This window comes from Heptranchias perlo, chromosome 11 (genome assembly GCF_035084215.1).
Source record: "Heptranchias perlo isolate sHepPer1 chromosome 11, sHepPer1.hap1, whole genome shotgun sequence".
Classification (NCBI taxonomy): domain Eukaryota; kingdom Metazoa; phylum Chordata; class Chondrichthyes; order Hexanchiformes; family Hexanchidae; genus Heptranchias; species Heptranchias perlo.
The window spans coordinates 52362551-52381002 of NC_090335.1; the positions used below are offsets into that span (position 1 = coordinate 52362551).

The following is an 18452-nucleotide window of genomic DNA, read 5'->3' on the forward strand; positions in this document are numbered from 1 at the left end:
CTACTATTGGGAGAGTAACAATATTCCTCTAAAATTTGATTGACTATCCAGTGAAAATAGTACAAGAGTACATCAACTAGGATACAAGTACTGCAGCAGTACAATCCTGAAAACACCAGTACAATTTGTCACAGGATCTATCTGTACATTTTAGACACTCTTAGGACTTGAATACCTTGAAATAATGTTTTCAACCTCTGTAATATCACTATCACCAGTCTACATTTAGCCATCCAGTAAATTTGAATTGCCCAATGAAAACTGGTTGCACCAGACTCTTGACAAAATGGTTACTACTCTGCAATAATGTAAAGTCCATGTTTGAAGATTCCTTTACCTGAAAAACGACATTAAAAAGTTGAAAATAGTAACTGTTTACCTTTTATGAACAGTAGCAACTAAATTACTGATGCCTATTAACTGCACTCCTGCAAACAATGTCATTGGTACAGCAGCTAGGTAAAACTGACTTTGGTTCAAGCTTTAATAGCTGTCCATATTTGGTAGGCAGCCATATTCATTTTGTTTGCAGTTTGGTAGTGTAACCCTACCAATACTGCAATTTTTATGTCTTGAAAAGGAGATAAATGTAGTTACTAACAGGGGAAAAAAATGGTGGCTGTCATTTTTTTTAAGATTAAGAAACTAGTTTAGCTGCATCCAGTTATTGTTACCAGCACAAAGAACAGCACTAACCACATACACTCCAATGACAAAATTAGTTGAAGTGCCCAGTTTGTTTAAGTAAATGTACACACTATCTCTGTGCAGCATTATGGGTGAACAACACAGTCAGCAACAGAGCACAGGGATGTCCAGATGAACACTCACTTGATTCAAGCATATTATTTATTGAAGAATCAGTTATGTGTTTATCAGGAAATATTATGTGCTTCTGGACTGAAGCAAATTGTACCCCCACATTCATTTCCAGTGGGCAACTCGGCACAAAGTCCATATGTAACAGGTAACTAAATTTGCTGTTGTTCATTAACCAATTGGACACAATAGACAGCCTGGCCACAGTAATCATTTAGCTTGTAATGCAATCCTTGCCCCCACTTCCATAAGCACATTGACAGAAAATGACAGGCACCATTTTTACTCCATGTGAACTGCAATGCTCTACTCCAGTCCTTTAATTTTTGGTTTTAATACGCTTACAGCAATGGTTCAAGCCATACTGTGCATACTGTAAGCCTCTTGTTTCAAAACAACCCTATTTTCCATTACAGATAAACAAACTCCAAACTGAGCCAACATTAGATACGTTATCAGGCCCTACAGGGAACATACATTATCTAGTTTCTATAAATAAATCAGTTTCTGGAAACTGGGCAGTGAATGTTCCCCTCTGGAGACCACTTTTCACTGTTGGCCTGGTTTGGATTGTAGTTTGCTCATCTCTATCATTTTCCATGATGGTTCCAACTGGTTCCAGTATCTGAGCAAAGACAAAAGCTTCACAAGACACCCATGATCCACTGACTATAAAGTCTCCTCCATTTCCAGTTGTTCAGCCGAGTGGATCAATATCTCTGATGGTATGACATTTGCTAACATATCCAACCATTACATTTAGGTTGGACAGACATACTAAGCCATTTTAAAAACAAAGAATGTTTTTAAAACCACCAGTTTGTGAACTTTTGTCTCAATGCATCAATCTTTGAATCTTTCCTACAAAAATAACCAACAGTAAACCACTTTATACAAACGGTGCATAAATCTACAGTGTACCCGACAAGGAACAACCTTTTTTTAAGAAAGGAAACCATTTCAAGAGACATTAGCAAGAAGAAAAAAAATAAAAACCCAATGTAATTTTCTTAACGGTATACACAAGGGAAAAAAAGATGCACAAGCATCCCAAGTACAGGCCTGCCTAAACTGTACCAGTTAAAGAAACCCATGCTATTTATACATGATATAAACACCTTTATGAAACAAAAAGGCCTGTACAACAGACCTAATTAAAATAAACACAATTAAAAAGAACTAATAAAATAGATACTAAGAGGAGACAGAACCCTTGCCTATGCATTGTTAATGACTCCTATATTGTTACGACCGTCTGAAACGATAAATATTCACGTGTTTCCTTTTTGGTAAAAGTCTTTTTTTTGTCATTTGTGACACAATCCTGAAAAACAAGCAAGTTAAAAAAATTAGGCAAACATCAGTTTTGCTTTAGCTGGAAGCAGCCAACTGAACATCCCATTACTGGATTAAATGATCCACTCTAGGGATTACGTCTCATTGGGCCTTGGTGGTGTTGGTGGCCCCGCCTGCTGAGTTCACAGTGAACGAAGAGTTCTGGCTGGAATCAGCTGATATAGAGGCCGTCTGGAGACTGGCTGCTTGTCCAGTTGCCCCGGCAGCGGATATCAGGCTTATGGCTGGGTTGCTGGTGAGTAAGGAGAGGTTTTGTGGGTTCAAAAAAAGAGGGGCTGTAACGATGTTTGGAGTACCCCCTGGGTTCGCTGCATTGGCAAACAATAGATTTCCACTGGCATCAAAGGAGGTTATAGGAAGTGTTCCACTAGATGCAAGCGCTGAGAAAAAAAGAGAAAAGAACCCAGATTAGAACAAAAACTAGCCTTGCAGAGCTATTAGTATCATTATTAGTATATCGAAAAGGGAAATAGAGTGGAAAATGGTACTCCTAGTGCTTGGCTGACATGCACATTAAGAATATTGATAAAAATGTCCAAGCAACAAAAAAATGTATTATTGGATGTTGTATGTGAATGTGATGAAATGAACATAAAACATGAATTTTAAGTTCTATTCATCCAAGTTTTTCCAATATCTGGCATGAAGAAAGAAATGTGTAAGTTCTAGAATCATAAAAATCCGTTTGTAGTAACAAGTACTGCAAGCTTCTGTTTTAAAAAAAGGTCGCTTAAAAACTGTGACTCTGAACCTATGTGTGAGATAACACATTCCATGTGTGTATTCATTTCTTTTGTCTGATTTTAGCCAAGGCGTAACCCAAGTTAAAAAAGGAATTTCATGTGAACATGTTAAACTTTTGTATGCTCTTATCGTTTACTGTTTGATGTGCCTCATGCTGCTTAATTTTACGAATCAATACATTTTACTTTAATTCTCTTATGTTCTTGTAGCCTGAATCTCCTTCCATCAGATGAGTTGGTTATATCCAATTTTTCTATATGGGAACTGCAGATGTTCACATCATCAATTTTTTTTAAGGCAACTCAAGCCTTTTCTGACAACCACAAAAAGATCTTTTTCTAAAAGAGCCTCTTATACAGCCGAACAAGAGATCATTCAACTACTCATGAATAATTTTCTTTAAGGGTAATACCTCAAGTAATTCTCGCTGTGGGAAGATTGCTTTTGTGTGTGGAGGCTAAATAAATGAAGAACATACAATTTCAGGTGGTATGGTTCCATAGAATGTTCAAGCACTATTATGTAGCTTCATAGATTGAGAGGTTACACATTCATTTCCCGTCTCTTCAGCTCAGTTCACAACTTCAGCTATGCCATTGTGAGGAAGCACCATACAGAAGCCCGGTAGCATCCCACATGGAGGGAGGGGAGTGTCATGTTTTATGTTAATATTGTTATTTATATTTTTCAGATTTTTTTTGTCCTTTACAATAATAGCTATATTTCACAAGGACAAATGCTATTTAAGACTGACAAAGTTTAGCTTCAGATTTGGAAAATAATACCTTAACAAGAATTCTAGCAGAGGCTGGGCTTTTAGCTCTGCAGGAGATTCTGAATATTTCTTCATAGGTCATTCTCTGATGAGGACTGGATCTTTTGGCCTTCTCTTTGTCGGACACTGAAGCACTGAGTTTGTCATTTTATGACACGAAGTAACATTTTTGTACTAAATATTTGTTAGGTTCATCTAACGTTTCCAGTGACCTTTTGCGCAGTTTCATCAGGATATCAAGGAAGAAATAGTCCAATATGTCACACATCTAATATAGAGGACATTTCCATCTCGAGGATTGGCAAAGTAATTTTTGGATCTCTCAATATTTGATTTATTATAAGCTATAACAATTCTTTCTCAAATGAGAGGGGATTTTGGCTGCCTTTCCAACTTTATAAATATTTTACAATATGAGCAACAATATTGAAAGCCATTTTTCCATATGTGACAGATATTTAACAATTTTTGTTACAGTTCTAGAGTATATTAAAATATAAGATATCACCATTCATTAAAAATAAAACATTTTTGAGGCACTACAACATTGAGATGTCATTCTTCCTTCAACTTGAAAAGCACTGACTTTTTACAAAAGGGTAGGACACATTCTATAGAAAGATATTCTCGTTTGATACAGGGTATAGTGGATATGCAGGTTTCTGCAGTTACTGACCTTGAATAGTTGCCAGTGTGCTATTACTCATTAATGCTGGACTGAGAGCACCACCAAGACTCCCTGGATTCAGACTTAGTAAGGCACCTCTATAAAAATGAAAAACAAATTGATTTTGTGTTTATTTACAGATCATATTTTGCAGGAAAATATTTATGCAAGCTGCGCTGCGTAATATTGAAATGTACATCACAATGCAACAGAAATTATAAACTTTTTTTTTGGGGGGGGGGGTGGGGGAGTGGAGGAGAAGGGAGTCCAATCGAACATTTTAATGGCTTAGGACAAGACAACTAACCTACCGACCACTTCCAATTTTCAATACTGTCATGACTTTCATGCTCTGACTGCTCTGCAGACGCTACCTAAATGATGGTAATAAATCTTATATTTAAAAAATAAAATGGATTATTCACCAGATTCAGGTCAGAGCACTTGGATCAATGAGAGAATTCATGTAAACAACATCACTACAACTATTTGCATGTGTGACCTCCTCACTCCTGACCAGTTTACTTCCGTATAATTCCATATAATTCCTTCTTGTAGTTACACGGCACTTTCAAAAATCTAACTATACCAGTGAATAACTATACATGCGCCAACAGTTGAAAAATTACAGAAATCAGAGGTACAACAGGCACTATCACCCTGCCCATGACACCGTTAGAAACTTGACAGCTTAAAGGTGATGGTGACCGTTCACTTCAAGAATGATGATGTTTCACCTTTGAGGAATCCCCTTAAATAGTGACCACATTCCCTGAAACACCAACTATATAAGATGAGGAAAACAGTTTGTTCTCATGTTAATGTTACATAACTCCATTGACCAAGAAGGCCCCAATAAATGCAACTCTATTTAAAAAAAAGTTCAGAGGCATGATCAGAAGTCACATCTTAACCACCTTGATATCAAGTTAAAAAATCTCTGAAGCTTATTTTAGTAAAGCATCTAAATGAACATCAGTGATAAATCAAACATGAATTTTAAAGAAGAGTGATCCTTCGGAAATGTGTATACATTTAAAAAAATGACTAGGTTGATCACACAAGAATACGACAAATATCATGCGGGAGTGGGGAAAAGAGGGGACATTTCAAATTGGATGAAGAATTGATTTAAAGTGGGGGGAGTTGTAAATTGGACTATTTCCAATAAGGCAATAAGATAAAACTTGAGACTTTCAATATTTATTTTAAAGAAGAGCAGTATGCCTTAATTAAACTTCTAAAACTTTATTGATTTAATGAACAGTTAATAGCTTTGAAAAATAACAAGAAATCTACTTTTTGAACTGTGTTGTAATAATCCAGGCAGGTGCTATTATTTTTAATTAAGTTACTTGGCCACCATTCTTAGCATATCATTTAATTTCTTCTCACTTCCCAGAAAAAGTAAAACGGCCAGTGAACCTCACATGAGGAAGCTTGATACCTATTTGCTAAAGCTCACTGGTCAAAACAGAGGCATCTCCCTTCTCTGACTGCAATGGGGGTAAAATCTGAGGAGAGCCTTAATGTCCAGAGCCATGCAGACCAGACCTAAGTTATCAGTCAGCAGCTTGTAGTTAATGCTGTGGAATCTAACCACTGCCCATAAGAATATCAACAGCATGATCTTGCTTTGCATGAAGTACCAGTGGAGGCTTCTTTAGTGGAAGATCAATTTCTAATACAAACACTTGTACCTGAGGTCCTGCTACTATTTCAATGTGAGAAAGAACACATGCATTTAAAGAGTGCCTTTCATGGCCTCAGGACATCCCAAAGCATTTCATAGCCAATGAAGTACTTTTGAAGTTGAGTCACTATTGTAATGTAGGGTGCTGGCAAAGACCTAGGGCATCAGTTGAAAGATGTTTGCAAATTGTAGAAGGCGGTGATGCTTTTTCCCCAAATTGGATTCAGAAAAGAATGAAAGGAATGATTCTGGGAATTAGAAATTTAAACTATGCAGAGGGACTAATAAAACGGAACTTATTTTTGGAGAGAAGACTAAGAGGAGCATAATCCAAGTTTTTAAAATGCTGAAAAGCATGGATAACTGAGTTTGGTCAAATATGGTTTTAAATGATTTTATCCTTAAAACTTGCACTAGCCAATCCATTCAAATCTCAAAAAAATTTGCCAAATTTTTTGAGACACATCAGACTCAATTTCGCACACACCTTCCAGCTGTAGACATAGTGCCACACACTACACTGGATTCTTTCATCTCCTCTCCAGATCATATAAGATAAATATATATCTAATCAAAATAAAACCAGAGGAAAAAGATTTTGCTGAAATTCATGTAACACTTGAAAAAAAAAAATTTACCCGGCAAATACAACATTCATTCTCCCAAGAAATTTTTAAAAAGAAACAAAAAACATATTTGCATAGACGTAAGCAGCATATTTGGCTGGGCATAGAAGTATGGGACACAAATACAAAACTAAATAATCCTCAGATGAGTCTAAGTATAGAATATGTGCAACAGATTCCTATCAAAAGCAATTAACACCATATTGACTTTAAAAAAGTGGATGAATATTCAATTCAGAACAGGATCAAAGGCTAGAATACATCTAGATAGAGATGTTTAAATACCCAATGTCTATGGATTGTGTGCTGCTACACCATGGAAAAATAATTTGTGGAATTACAGCAATTAGGCTTGAATAGCATATACTGTAATGATAGATTGAAGCTCCAAATTTATCTTATTGGGCAGGGGAAATGTCAGAGACTTTATCTTGGATGTTTTACTTGTGCTTTCTTTATTTATTGTGCTTTCACGGCAGTGCATATTGTACACAGTAGGGTGAATTGTTCATAAGAACATAAGAGATAGGAGTAGGAGTAGGCCTGTCTACCACCTCAACTCCACTTTCCCGCCCTATCCCCATATCTCTTGATTCCCTTCGTGACCAAATATACATCGATCTCAGTCTTGAATATACTCAATGTCTGAGCAGCCAAGCCCTCTGGAGTTGAGAATTCTAAGGATTCATAACTTGGTGAAGAATTTTTTCTCATCTCAGTCCTAAATGGCCAACCTCTTGACTTGAGACTATGGCCTCTAGTTCTAGACTCTCCAGCCAGGGGAAACAGCCTCACAGCATCTACTCTGTAAAGCCCTCTAGGAATTTTATACGTTTCAATGAAATCACACCTCATTCTTCTAAACTCCGGACAATATAGGCCCATTCTACTCAATCTCTCCTCATAGGACAACCCTCTCATCCCAGGAATCAATCTAGTGAGACTTTGTTGCATCCCCTCTAAGGCAAGTATATCCTTCCTTAAGTAAGGAGACCAAAACTGAACACAGTACTCCAGGAGTGGTCTCACCAGAGCCCTATATAATTGCAGCAAGACCTCCTTACTCTTATACTCCAATCCCCTTGCAATAAAGGCTAACATACCATTTGCCTTCCTAATTGCTTGCTGTACCTGCATGTTAACTTTCTGTGATTCATGTACAAGGACACCCAAATCCCTCTGACTACCAACATCTTAGTCTTTCACCTTTTAAAAAATATTCTATTTTTCTATTCTTCCTACCAAAGTGGATAATTTCACATTTCCCCACATTATACTCCATCTGCCACCTTCTCGCTCACTAACTTAACCTGTCTATGTCCCTTTTCAGCCTCTTTGCGTCCTCCTCACAGCTTACTTTCCCACCTAGCTTTGTATTGTCAGCAAATTTGGATACATTAGTCGGTTCAATTGGTTATGCCCTATGAATGAGCGACAATCTGTAGTGTTACATTAAAATTAGGGCCCAAATACATCATTTGGACAGCAATGCAATTTCCCAACATTTACACACCTGCATCTATAGCCAGACACACACATACCTAGCAATAACTGTCATTAAGCAGCCAATTATAGAGATATGCCATCTGTTGCACAATAAATGCAGGTAGCATGTCTTGTTAAGGCACTGCCAATGACAGTAACCGGCAACTGCACCCTAAAATATTCATCTTCTGGCTTCTTCCAGACATCCTACAATGACGTCCAATGCGGAGGATGCCGGGAGTAGCAAATAGGGCCACTAGTCCACAAGTAGCACACCTCTACTGCATCAAAGGGAGGGCTCCAGTGCTGTGCAGCTCTAACCCTTCACCACAGACTCTCTCTATTTCCAATGTCTTCACCCTAGCTCAAACAGTCCATTTTTGTGGGAACATTTTTTGCCCAGTTAATTCTGCAACTAACCTAGAAATGGAAAAGTACCGTTGTCCTGAACTAGACTGTGGCATGCAACGTGCTGTGAGGAGATATGACATTCTTGTACTCAGAACATCCTTCCAGAGAATGAGTCCACTGCATTGAGCCCGTGTGTTGAATTTCGAGCAGGCTTCCACACTTCAAAGTGCATCAATCACTAGAAAGTACTTGTGACTGGATACAACTTGGCCAGTGACTGAGGCAGGGTTGACCACAGTTTCTCTGATTACAGTAGGCTTTGGGTTTTTATTCAAAATGATAGAGGTAAGTGGAATTTTGCAAAGAAACCACAAATAATACGAGAAACTTTGTAAAAATGTGAAACTTATTCCTCGCGAGTACTGGAACTAAAGGAGAAATCTGAAACCATTTTGAAAAAAAGGGCCAAGAAATGACAAATGCAAGCTTTTTGTGGTGTGGGAAATAATAGACATTTGCTGCTGCCATCACAAGAAAAAGAACGAGACCTGTTATATACGAGTGCAGACCTCTTCTTGCTCCCTGTCCCTCAATGTTTTTTTTGACATAGGTTGTCGTGTCTCCTCTCCACCAAATCCAAATATTATCCCCGATATTACCCTCAAATCTGTATGTGATTATGCCTCTCAAAGTGGAGAGTATCAGTTGACTGTCCGCGGTCAAACTTCTTGAAAGGACAGTGCCCCAGGTGATTATCCCCCAAGTGGGATGATGCAAAACACCTATTTGTACAAGGAGGCTGAAAGAATGAGGAAAAATCTCATCACATTTGTAATATAAATACAACACCCTATTTATCAAAAATGTTATTTTATTTATATGGGGAAAGCTCATTTTTCCATGATACTCACGAGTAATTCAATTCCCCCCAATGTGCAAAATGAATCCTTTATTCAATGGCTCACTATGGAGTATTACATATTTAAAAAAAACACACATGTGCATCCAAAAATTATAGATGCAATCCATCAGTGATGGACTGCAGTGAAGACTTACCCAGCTGCAAACTGAGGGGCTGACATGAGGCCAGGATTGGCTAGTCCTGCAGCAGCAGCCATGGCAGCTAGGCCTGGATTGGTGACAAGCCCAGAACCAGCGGGTACCTGTGCGGCTGCAGCTTGTAGCGCAGTGGCAGCCGTGTGCAGTCCAGACGCTGACACCATGATTTGGCTTGTGCACAGAGGGTTTACTAAGCCAGTTGAGGTTGTCTGTGTGGTACTTGTATCACTGCTGCTGGATGACTCAGTCACTGAAATGGATGCTGATGGTGAAGGGGTCAGAGATGGAGAAGTGACTGTCGATGTGGAAACTGCAGAAGGTAGGCCGGTGATTACGGATGCCACATTTGTTGGAGCTGTCCCTGATGCAGTTGTACCTGGAGGGTTAATGAGAGATGAAAAATTTTTAATATGAATTTTGCTTCCTATTTTAAGCTTCTTCAAAATATTTCTAAAATTATTCACAGAATAATAAAATGTAGGGATGAGGAAATAAACACTCTCCTTTCGAAAGATAATAGTGAAATATTGTTGATCCTTGTGTCCAATTTTACACTAATTTTGGTACAGAACACAATTAAAGGAACAAATATCTGAATGCTGCAGGGATCGAATTGACAATTATGCTGCAAAGTTGCGACTATGTTTCCATGCACAATGAAACAATTGTGCCCTTCTTTCTCTGACTTTAAATAATACGGATGGATAGAATGACAAGAGTACAATGTCTAATTTTCCACGCTTCAGTTTGACAGAAGTTATTAATCATAATTCCATATTTTGTAAATTCTTGATTTCAGCTGAACTATCAGAGGAGGTTAAAAATGTTACACTACCTATAGTTTCCCTCATTTGTTGAACCTTCAAATAAAAAGATAAATATAGCAAAGTGGTGCTAATTTTCAGGTGATGTCAGTTCTCATCATTCTCAGAAGTTAGGTCCTGGCAAGAAGGTTTAGTAAAGCAGGCAAAAGGCACCAGCCAGCTGCCTCATAGATAATCAAGGGAAGAACCTTCCACAAGTTGACCTAAGAAATGGCTAGAATAGTTCCCAGATAGCTTAAATGGTTAGGCAGTGATTAACTGAGCCATACAGCCAAGGAAGGTTCCAGATTTGATCCCTAGCTTGTGCTGAAATAACTGATCTCACCTGGTCAGCAGTGGGCCACAACTGATCTCAGTGGCCCAGGGTTAGGGAGAAATCACCCCAGGTTCCCACTTCTGACTGCTACCCAAAAACCCCAGGAACCACACAAATGTGGAATATGGATGATTAAGCTGTGATGCATCTTACTGTGAACAGCCTGCTTACAATTATTATCTAGGTTCACACATAAAAAATGGCTCCTTGAATGAGATCCTGGAGGGCCCTCTGCAGCTGTGGAACCATGCACCAGTGAAGAGTCAATTTCTTGAGGTGCCTCTTTTACATGGGCAGGAACATGATTGGGTGTAAAAAAGTGGAAATGATAGAAAGTAGGACATATAATGTCACCACATTATCACCATTTCAGTTCGAATAGAACTATCCAAATATGGGCATGCACTTTCCCCGGCTGATGGAATACACATCATTAAATAAGGGGGAAGCAGAAATAGACCAGATTCTCAGTGGCTGGACTTCCTCCCATTTGCCACTGGTACAACAGGAAGCTGGGAGCAGGAAATGTAGGCTCATGGGTTTTTCACCGGCCACTGTTCCTACCAAAGCCAGAAATAGAGCCAATATCATTCTCAGCTAACTTTTAAAAACCATCATCACATCACATTGCAGCAAAATGAAGCTGCAGTCCTTCAGAGAACACTACGTTCCTCAAACTCTGGCCTCTTGTACATTCCCCGTTCTCTTTGCCCACCATTGGCGGCTGTGCCGTAAGCTGTCTAGCCCTACGCCCAAGAATTCTCTCCCTAAACCTCTCCGACTCCCTCCCTTCCTTTAAGACCCTCCTTAAACCTACGTCTGAGTAAGCTTTTAGTCAACCCTCTTAATATCTCCTTTGGCTCAGTGATCATTTTTGTCTGATTACACTTTTGTGAAGCACCGTGGGACTTTTTTCTACATTAAAGGCATTACATAAATGCAAGTTGTTGTTCTGTTGCTCTTAGCCAACCCTCTCAAGAGCCATTATGCGTTAGGTTTGTCCACGTTAATAGCCACTGCCTTTGTGTGAAGCAGTGAGATATTTCAATGCAATAAGGCGCTACATAAGTGCAAGTTTTGTGTGATTTTTGTCGATCAGAAGCACGGGAGATGGTTCAAAACAAATAATACAGATCTCGTTCGAGCTGGAGGTGCACAGTGCATCATTATGCTCTCTGCGAAGCACTGAGCCGAAAAAATAATTAAATCCATCAAATTTAGATCTGTACACCATCAAGGCAGAACAACGATGACAAGAGTATTCTTGCCGATATAACTGAGCCACAATTATACTATACTGGTCCGTATCCTCACACCTCTGGTGCAAAACCTATTCACTGAAACCATTCAAGGTCAATCACATTGCTGAAAACTAAAGACCATTTATACATCAGTATTGTACAGGGATAAAAACACCCTCTAGATAGATTCCCCACCCTGCAAGCAAGGAAGCAACAGTGATAGACGCTGTAGGTAACTAGGAAAGAATGTTATGACTATCATGTAGAACGAAGGCTCTTTGATCTACAGCAACTTCTCAGGTCAGTAGTTGTGAGAACTCATACTGCTTTGCATATAAAACCACAAAGATGGCTGCTGCCTGTAGACCGAGGATATTTGAATCATGGACTGTCCATATGCTGGACTCCGCCTGAATTTTTCATTTTTCTGTGGCTCTATCCTATGGAACCGAAATAATAGAAGACATATGATTCATTGGAGCCTGCTTCTAGACTGGACATGCTAAGTACAATTAGAACATTAGTCCAACAGAATATTAATCCAAATTACTCTAGCAGTCTTATTACCTTCTGGATGGCTGCCTTAACTGACCTGCCTGTAGGTACGTCATCAACCAGCTAACCAAGTATCATTACACTTGTAGGCTTCTATTACAAAAAGAGAAATGTTGCAAATAGACTAGGTTGCAAAATCAAGCTAAACATTAGCATTCTGTTCTGATGCACATGTCAATTTTGAATCTCAGACACTGTGAGATCCCGTCCGCCCTATATAGAAATGTGTGTCTTTTTGACTGAAAGCAGAAACCAGCTCCCTGGCATGAAGTAGAGTTGCCATCTTGAATTTGTCTTTCAACATGAAAGACATCAAGGTTTAAGGCTTTGGATTAGCCAAAACTCCTCCTCCTCCTCCCCTAAATGTATTTGGATACTGCATAGTAACTGGGATAAAAGTTTTGAGTATGCCTGGCCAAAAAAACCTTTTCCATAGCACAGCAGAAGCACTTTCTGCATCTTGCCATTTATAAGGTCCCTCAAACTATCCTGAGAAAATCACTCCCCTGAATTTCACAGAAGACCATGTAAAGTGGAAAGTAAATGGGCTACTCCATTGGGCTGTCACCTTGTATCTAACAGTATTAGTTGCCACTCCCTGGAAAATGTAATTAACCGGTAGATGTCTCTTCTACCATAGAGAAATGCAAAGAATTGGAATCACTGATTAACTGGGTAGAGATCTTCTATTGTTTTTGCACTTTACTAACCAGAGGACTTATTATTTCACTGCAGGACTCAAACTGACGGCACAGAAAACTTTGGATAGTAAAACAGAATGAATAGGAAGCGATAAACTGTGATTTTGTTTTCTTCTGAAGGGGGAAAAGAGAACAAAAATCTGTTCCTGATGGGCAACAAGCTTAATTAACTTAAGGCGGAGGTTCCCAAACTGGGGTGGCACAAGGACAGGCTGGCCAAGAACAAGAGCCACGGATACATCCTCACATAACCAGAGGAGGTGTAGTATGGATCAATCTCGGCACAGCATGCAATGTTTGAATCCCTGCTAATTTCTATAAGTGGGCATTGGACCAATCAGAGCTGCTTCTGGTGCAGACTGACGGATTACTATTGCAGCAGAAGCAGCTCTGATTGGATCAATATTCATTCCTAGAGCAGGGGAGTTTTCTGTGTGTCCTGGCCAATATTTATCCCTCAATTAACATCATTAAAACAAATTATCTGGTCATTATTTCATTGCTGTTTGTGGGACCTTGCTGTGCGCAAATTGGCTGCCACAATTCTTACATTACAACAGTGACTACACCTACAGAAGTACTTTATTGGCTGTGAAGTGCTTTGGGACGCTGAGGTTCTGAAAGGTGCTATATAAAATGCAAGTCTTTCTTCTTTTTAGAAATCGGCGGGGATTCAAACATGCTGCATTGTGCAGAGATCATCCCATAATGCACTTCCTCTGGCTATGCGAGGCTGCATCAGCTAAAGTGAAAGTCATTTCTGTGTCACCTCCTGATTGCTGCATGAAAGTAGAGATCCTTGAAGCAGTTGGCTATTTGAGGCACACAATTCAGCATTCTGAATTCGTCTCAATTGTTTTTCCAGTTTTTGAAACCAATTTGATTGAACTGCCATCATCTTGGGCCCTGCAAAATACTGTTTCTTAGAAAAAGGGGGTTTGAAGGTTTGAATGGGACATGAATCTTCGATGGGGGGGGGGCTCAGGAAAAAACAATTGAGAACTTCTGACTTAAGGCACAGTTCAGAAGTTTACATGCAGCAAGAAAAAGTCAATCAACATTTCTGTGGTTAGCATAACACCTATGAATATTTATACTTATTAATTTTCACTTCCTTATCTATTTTCAACAAGCTTGCTTGTTAGACAAAAGTCACAATCAAGATCTGATGTGGTACTCTACTACAGAAGTTCTCAAAAACTTATTTTTGCCGATCCCACTTTGGAGATTCATGTTCCATTCACGCTGACCCTCAACCCCCTCCCCAACCCAACCTTTTCTAAGAAGCAGTATTTTGTACCCCTAAGAAGATGGCAGGGTTCAATTTGTTGATTTCAAAAACTGGGGAAAAAAATTGAGAATTCAGAATGCTCACCCTGCCTTCAGTCATGTAGGGAGTGTGTGCCTCAAGTAGCCAACTGTTTCAAGGATCTCTACTTTCATGTAGCAATCAGGAGATATCTTTCACTTTAATTGATGCAGCCTTGTATAACCAGAGGAGGTGCATTATGGGGCAACCTCAGCACAGCACGGGATGTTTGAAACTCCGCCTATTTCTAAAAGCTGACACTGGACCAATCAGAGCTGCTTCTGGTGCATAGTGACTGTTGCACCAGAAGCAACTGTGGTGGGTCCAATGTCCACTTCTAGAAATCAATGGAGATTCAAACATCCCATGCTGCACTGAGATCGGCCTATAATGCACCTCCTCTGGCTATATAAAGCTGCATTGTGGCTCCTTCTTGGCCAGCATGTCCTCTTCGCAATCCCCCCCACCTCAAGAGTTTCGGAAACTCTGCTCCACCACTTTCAAAGATGAGAAAGATCCTGTGGAGGCACATCATCGATATAGGAGCTAAATAAAATTTGCAGAAGTGTTTTCTGTTCGTCAGCCTCAGCTTGCTTTCAAAAACTCATATCGGCCAGTGAAGATACTCTCATGACCATAAACAGCTAATTCACTTATGAGAATAATCTAAAGTACAGAAGCTGAAGTAAGAAGGGCAGAAAATACCCAAAGACATAACAACGTGCATGGCAGTAAGTTCTTAAAGAGTTAGAGTCTTTAGGTGATTTTCATCTTGCGTTGAATGAGGAGCAATTTCACATTTATATGTTGCTGCCTGACAAACCATCATGTTTGTGATCTCCCATTCAAATCTATACACCAATACAACAAAAGCAGTTTTAAATTTCACAAATGCAAAAATTGAGAGATTGGTTTTCAAAAATTTCTGGGGCCATTTTATGTGGAAAACCAAGTCACAATGTATACATCTATTTTTTTTATTCGTTCATGGGATGTGGGCGTTGCTGGCGAGGCCAGCATTTATTGCCCATCCCTAATTGCCCTTGAGAAGATGGCGGTGAGCCGCCTTCTTCACATTTTTTTAGTGTGAATTAACATTTAATTAACATTGTCCATCTCTTGGACTACTGCTCCAACACATTCCACAAAAACACTTCAAATAAAAACATAGGGCCTATTGCTATACAATTTCTAATTTTGTTTGAGGGCCAACATTTAATAATAATCAAATATCAGTTACATCAAAATTACACCAAATGCGCTGCAGGAGAGTGAATTAACAATACTTTTGAATGATGAAAATTGGTACATTAGAGGCAGGATTTTCTACACCTCTAAAATGGATTCAGAATACTTGGCGGAGCACTGTATTGTTAATATTGTCAGAGAAGACAAGTCACTCTGTATAGTCTGAATTTGAATTCAGATAACAGAAAGGACAACTGGTCATCAAATGTTGCCCATCAAATGAGCCCCGATGGAGAGGAAAACATCATTCCAACTGGTCAGGCACACTCTGGTAATATTCTGTTTAACAAAAAGTTAAATTGGCATGGATACATTAATTACAAAACTTTCCACTTGCTTACAGTTATATACATGTCAGAATGTATTTATTGAGAAATACATATACCAAATGGCCAAGTGAAAGCCAAAAAATTACTGCACATGATCATCTGAAAAGAAAAGCAAATGACAAATCACTTGTTTCCATTAAACAAAGAACTAAATTACCAGATAAAATGCTTACTTAGTACTGAATCATGATAATTACAAGATGCTTTAACAATTTGAATTATTTCATTCAACTAAAATGTCAGCTGACTTGGTTATGGATGCCACCGAGGAAGCAGGACTGCATAGTGTGAATGCAGTCAGAATTGACACCGCTGCCAGCCTCATATCACTGCAGACCAAGTTACGAGAAAGGGAAAAAGCGACACAACAAACTAAAAGCTCACATCACTAGCACAATTAAGAAGTAACAAGTGTATTAGTGATCACTGCTAGAGCTGCTAGAAATTCTCCACTGCTTGCACTGGTTTATTTTCAAGCAATTGCAACAAGCCAATGTACTCTGTATTGTGCCACTGCACCACTCAACATACTTCTACTGCACTAGAGTTGGTAATGTCACCTTTCCCCTCCCCAATATGGGTGGTGCTGATTTTTATTTACATCAGTGGCTCCATCACTGCATAAACATGATACCCAGTCTCAATAAGTCAATAGACAACAAATAGTAAGGCAGATGGGATTGTTAGATGTCTAACTTTGTTCCTCTTGCTGATGTCGAATTAATAATGAATGAAAGCCATTGCTTTGCTGTCATGGTGAAAGAGTAAGAGTCAAAGCACTTGACAAGTCACCTTTCGAGCCACCCGTGCGAGGTCAGGTCTGGGAACGAGACGATGGAACCTTTGGTCCACCCGCTTTTACCACCTGCCCGTTACCATTTCTTTTCACGCCAGCTTTCAAATGATAGATCGGGATCTTCAATTTCACTCAGATTGGGGTGCATTACAATTGGAGAAGCGGTTTCTCACTCACTCCATGAAGTCAATGTTGATGGATCTGGCCACTCTCTTGGCTAGTTTCAAAGAACAATGTTCTAACACACTGTGCCACTTGGTATCAAGAAAACAAAGAAGATCTTCATCCCCTCTGTCTCAAAAGGATTTAAAATCAAAGATAATTATACATTGTTAGAGCAAACTGCAACACATAATCCCTCAGATGATGTATATAGTGGTTTAATTAACTGCAGCTTCTTACCCGAAATGCTGAAGCTGGTCACACCAGCACTGGATACAGGCATCTGCACTGCATTTACAGCCAGAGTAGTCGGTGTACTACTTGTCACGAGGTTACTAGTGCTGGCCACCTATTAAAAAAACATATAATCCAGTCAGTTAGCACCATTTCATAATATTAACCTGTAGGGCACAAACAAACATAAAAACAAACCCAATTATTAATAATCTTATGGATATTCAGGCAAATCTTTTAAAACCATTTCAAACTTCAAATGATTTTTTTTTGACGTGAGGAGGGAGATGAATTGATTTTGTTAGGGTAACCTTGAATTTCACAATACTACAGTCATATGTATGTCAGTTAAGAACTGCGACAAAAATGAAACATTTTTGACTATGGTGTATTACTATGTCTTGGGGGGGCCACAGTATACCAAGGGCTAAAATTAATTGCTGATGGCCACACCCTCATACCAGTCCAATCCCTCTTCTCCCCTCCCGACCCCCCCAACCTTGACTTCATAGGAGCCAGAAAGTAGGCAGGGCCACGCTGCACGCACACCAGAACTGCAGCAATCTGAAGCTGGCCCATTCTGAAAATCATGCTCACAAGAGGTTGAGAGCCACCTCAATCCCAGGAGGCTCTTCCAGTCAGCTGGCAGCCATGAGGATTCCAGTGAAAAAAAGCACTAGAATAGGTAGTAGAGAACACACTTCTACTCACAGGAAGAGGAAGCACTGTGGTTGCAGGCACTAGGAATGGAAACATTACATTTTAGGAAATAAATACAGAACTGTAGTTTCTGCATTTACTAAGTTTCATTTGTGAGGCAGGGGTAAGAAATATGTAGAGAAGAGGAACTGTGTAGCTGGTAGATAAATAGGATGGGCTTGCAAACAGCATGGATTCTTATTTATTGCAGGCGATGGGGCAGATGGTGTTCTTGATATATTCATGAGAAAGTATTGTGAATTAAAGCCAGAGCTCTCTGGAAACGCCACAAGGCAAAAACATTCAAGCTGGTGGTTAGCACTGTCAGTTCTGCATCAACCCTGGAGTGTGGCTACAGGTCTTCCTACAGCAGGTTGCAGAGCTCCCCAACTACCTCCCTGCCTACGAAGACACTGCACCACAGTCAGGTACAAAAAAGTCCTGCAGGGTTCATCAGGTAGGT

General features: G+C 39.4%; 2 protein-coding genes across 4 annotated transcripts in view; both read right to left on the minus strand.

Annotated features, from left to right (window-relative positions):
- Positions 1–18452, minus strand: part of fstl1b (follistatin-like 1b) — a 587712-nt gene that overhangs the window by 355389 nt on the left and 213871 nt on the right. The gene's annotated exons all lie outside the window — the stretch shown is intronic.
- Positions 1664–18452, minus strand: part of pou2f1b (POU class 2 homeobox 1b) — a 166851-nt gene continuing 150062 nt past the window's right edge. For all 3 annotated transcript variants that reach the window (XM_067993030.1, XM_067993029.1, XM_067993027.1), the window contains 4 exons: positions 17297–17405; positions 9573–9951; positions 4371–4459; positions 1664–2555 (listed from right to left, as the gene is read on the minus strand). In XM_067993030.1, the coding sequence (XP_067849131.1) occupies positions 2257–2555; positions 4371–4459; positions 9573–9951; positions 17297–17405 (876 nt within the window). In that variant the 3' untranslated portion in view covers positions 1664–2256. The remainder of the gene's footprint in view (positions 2556–4370; positions 4460–9572; positions 9952–17296; positions 17406–18452) is intronic.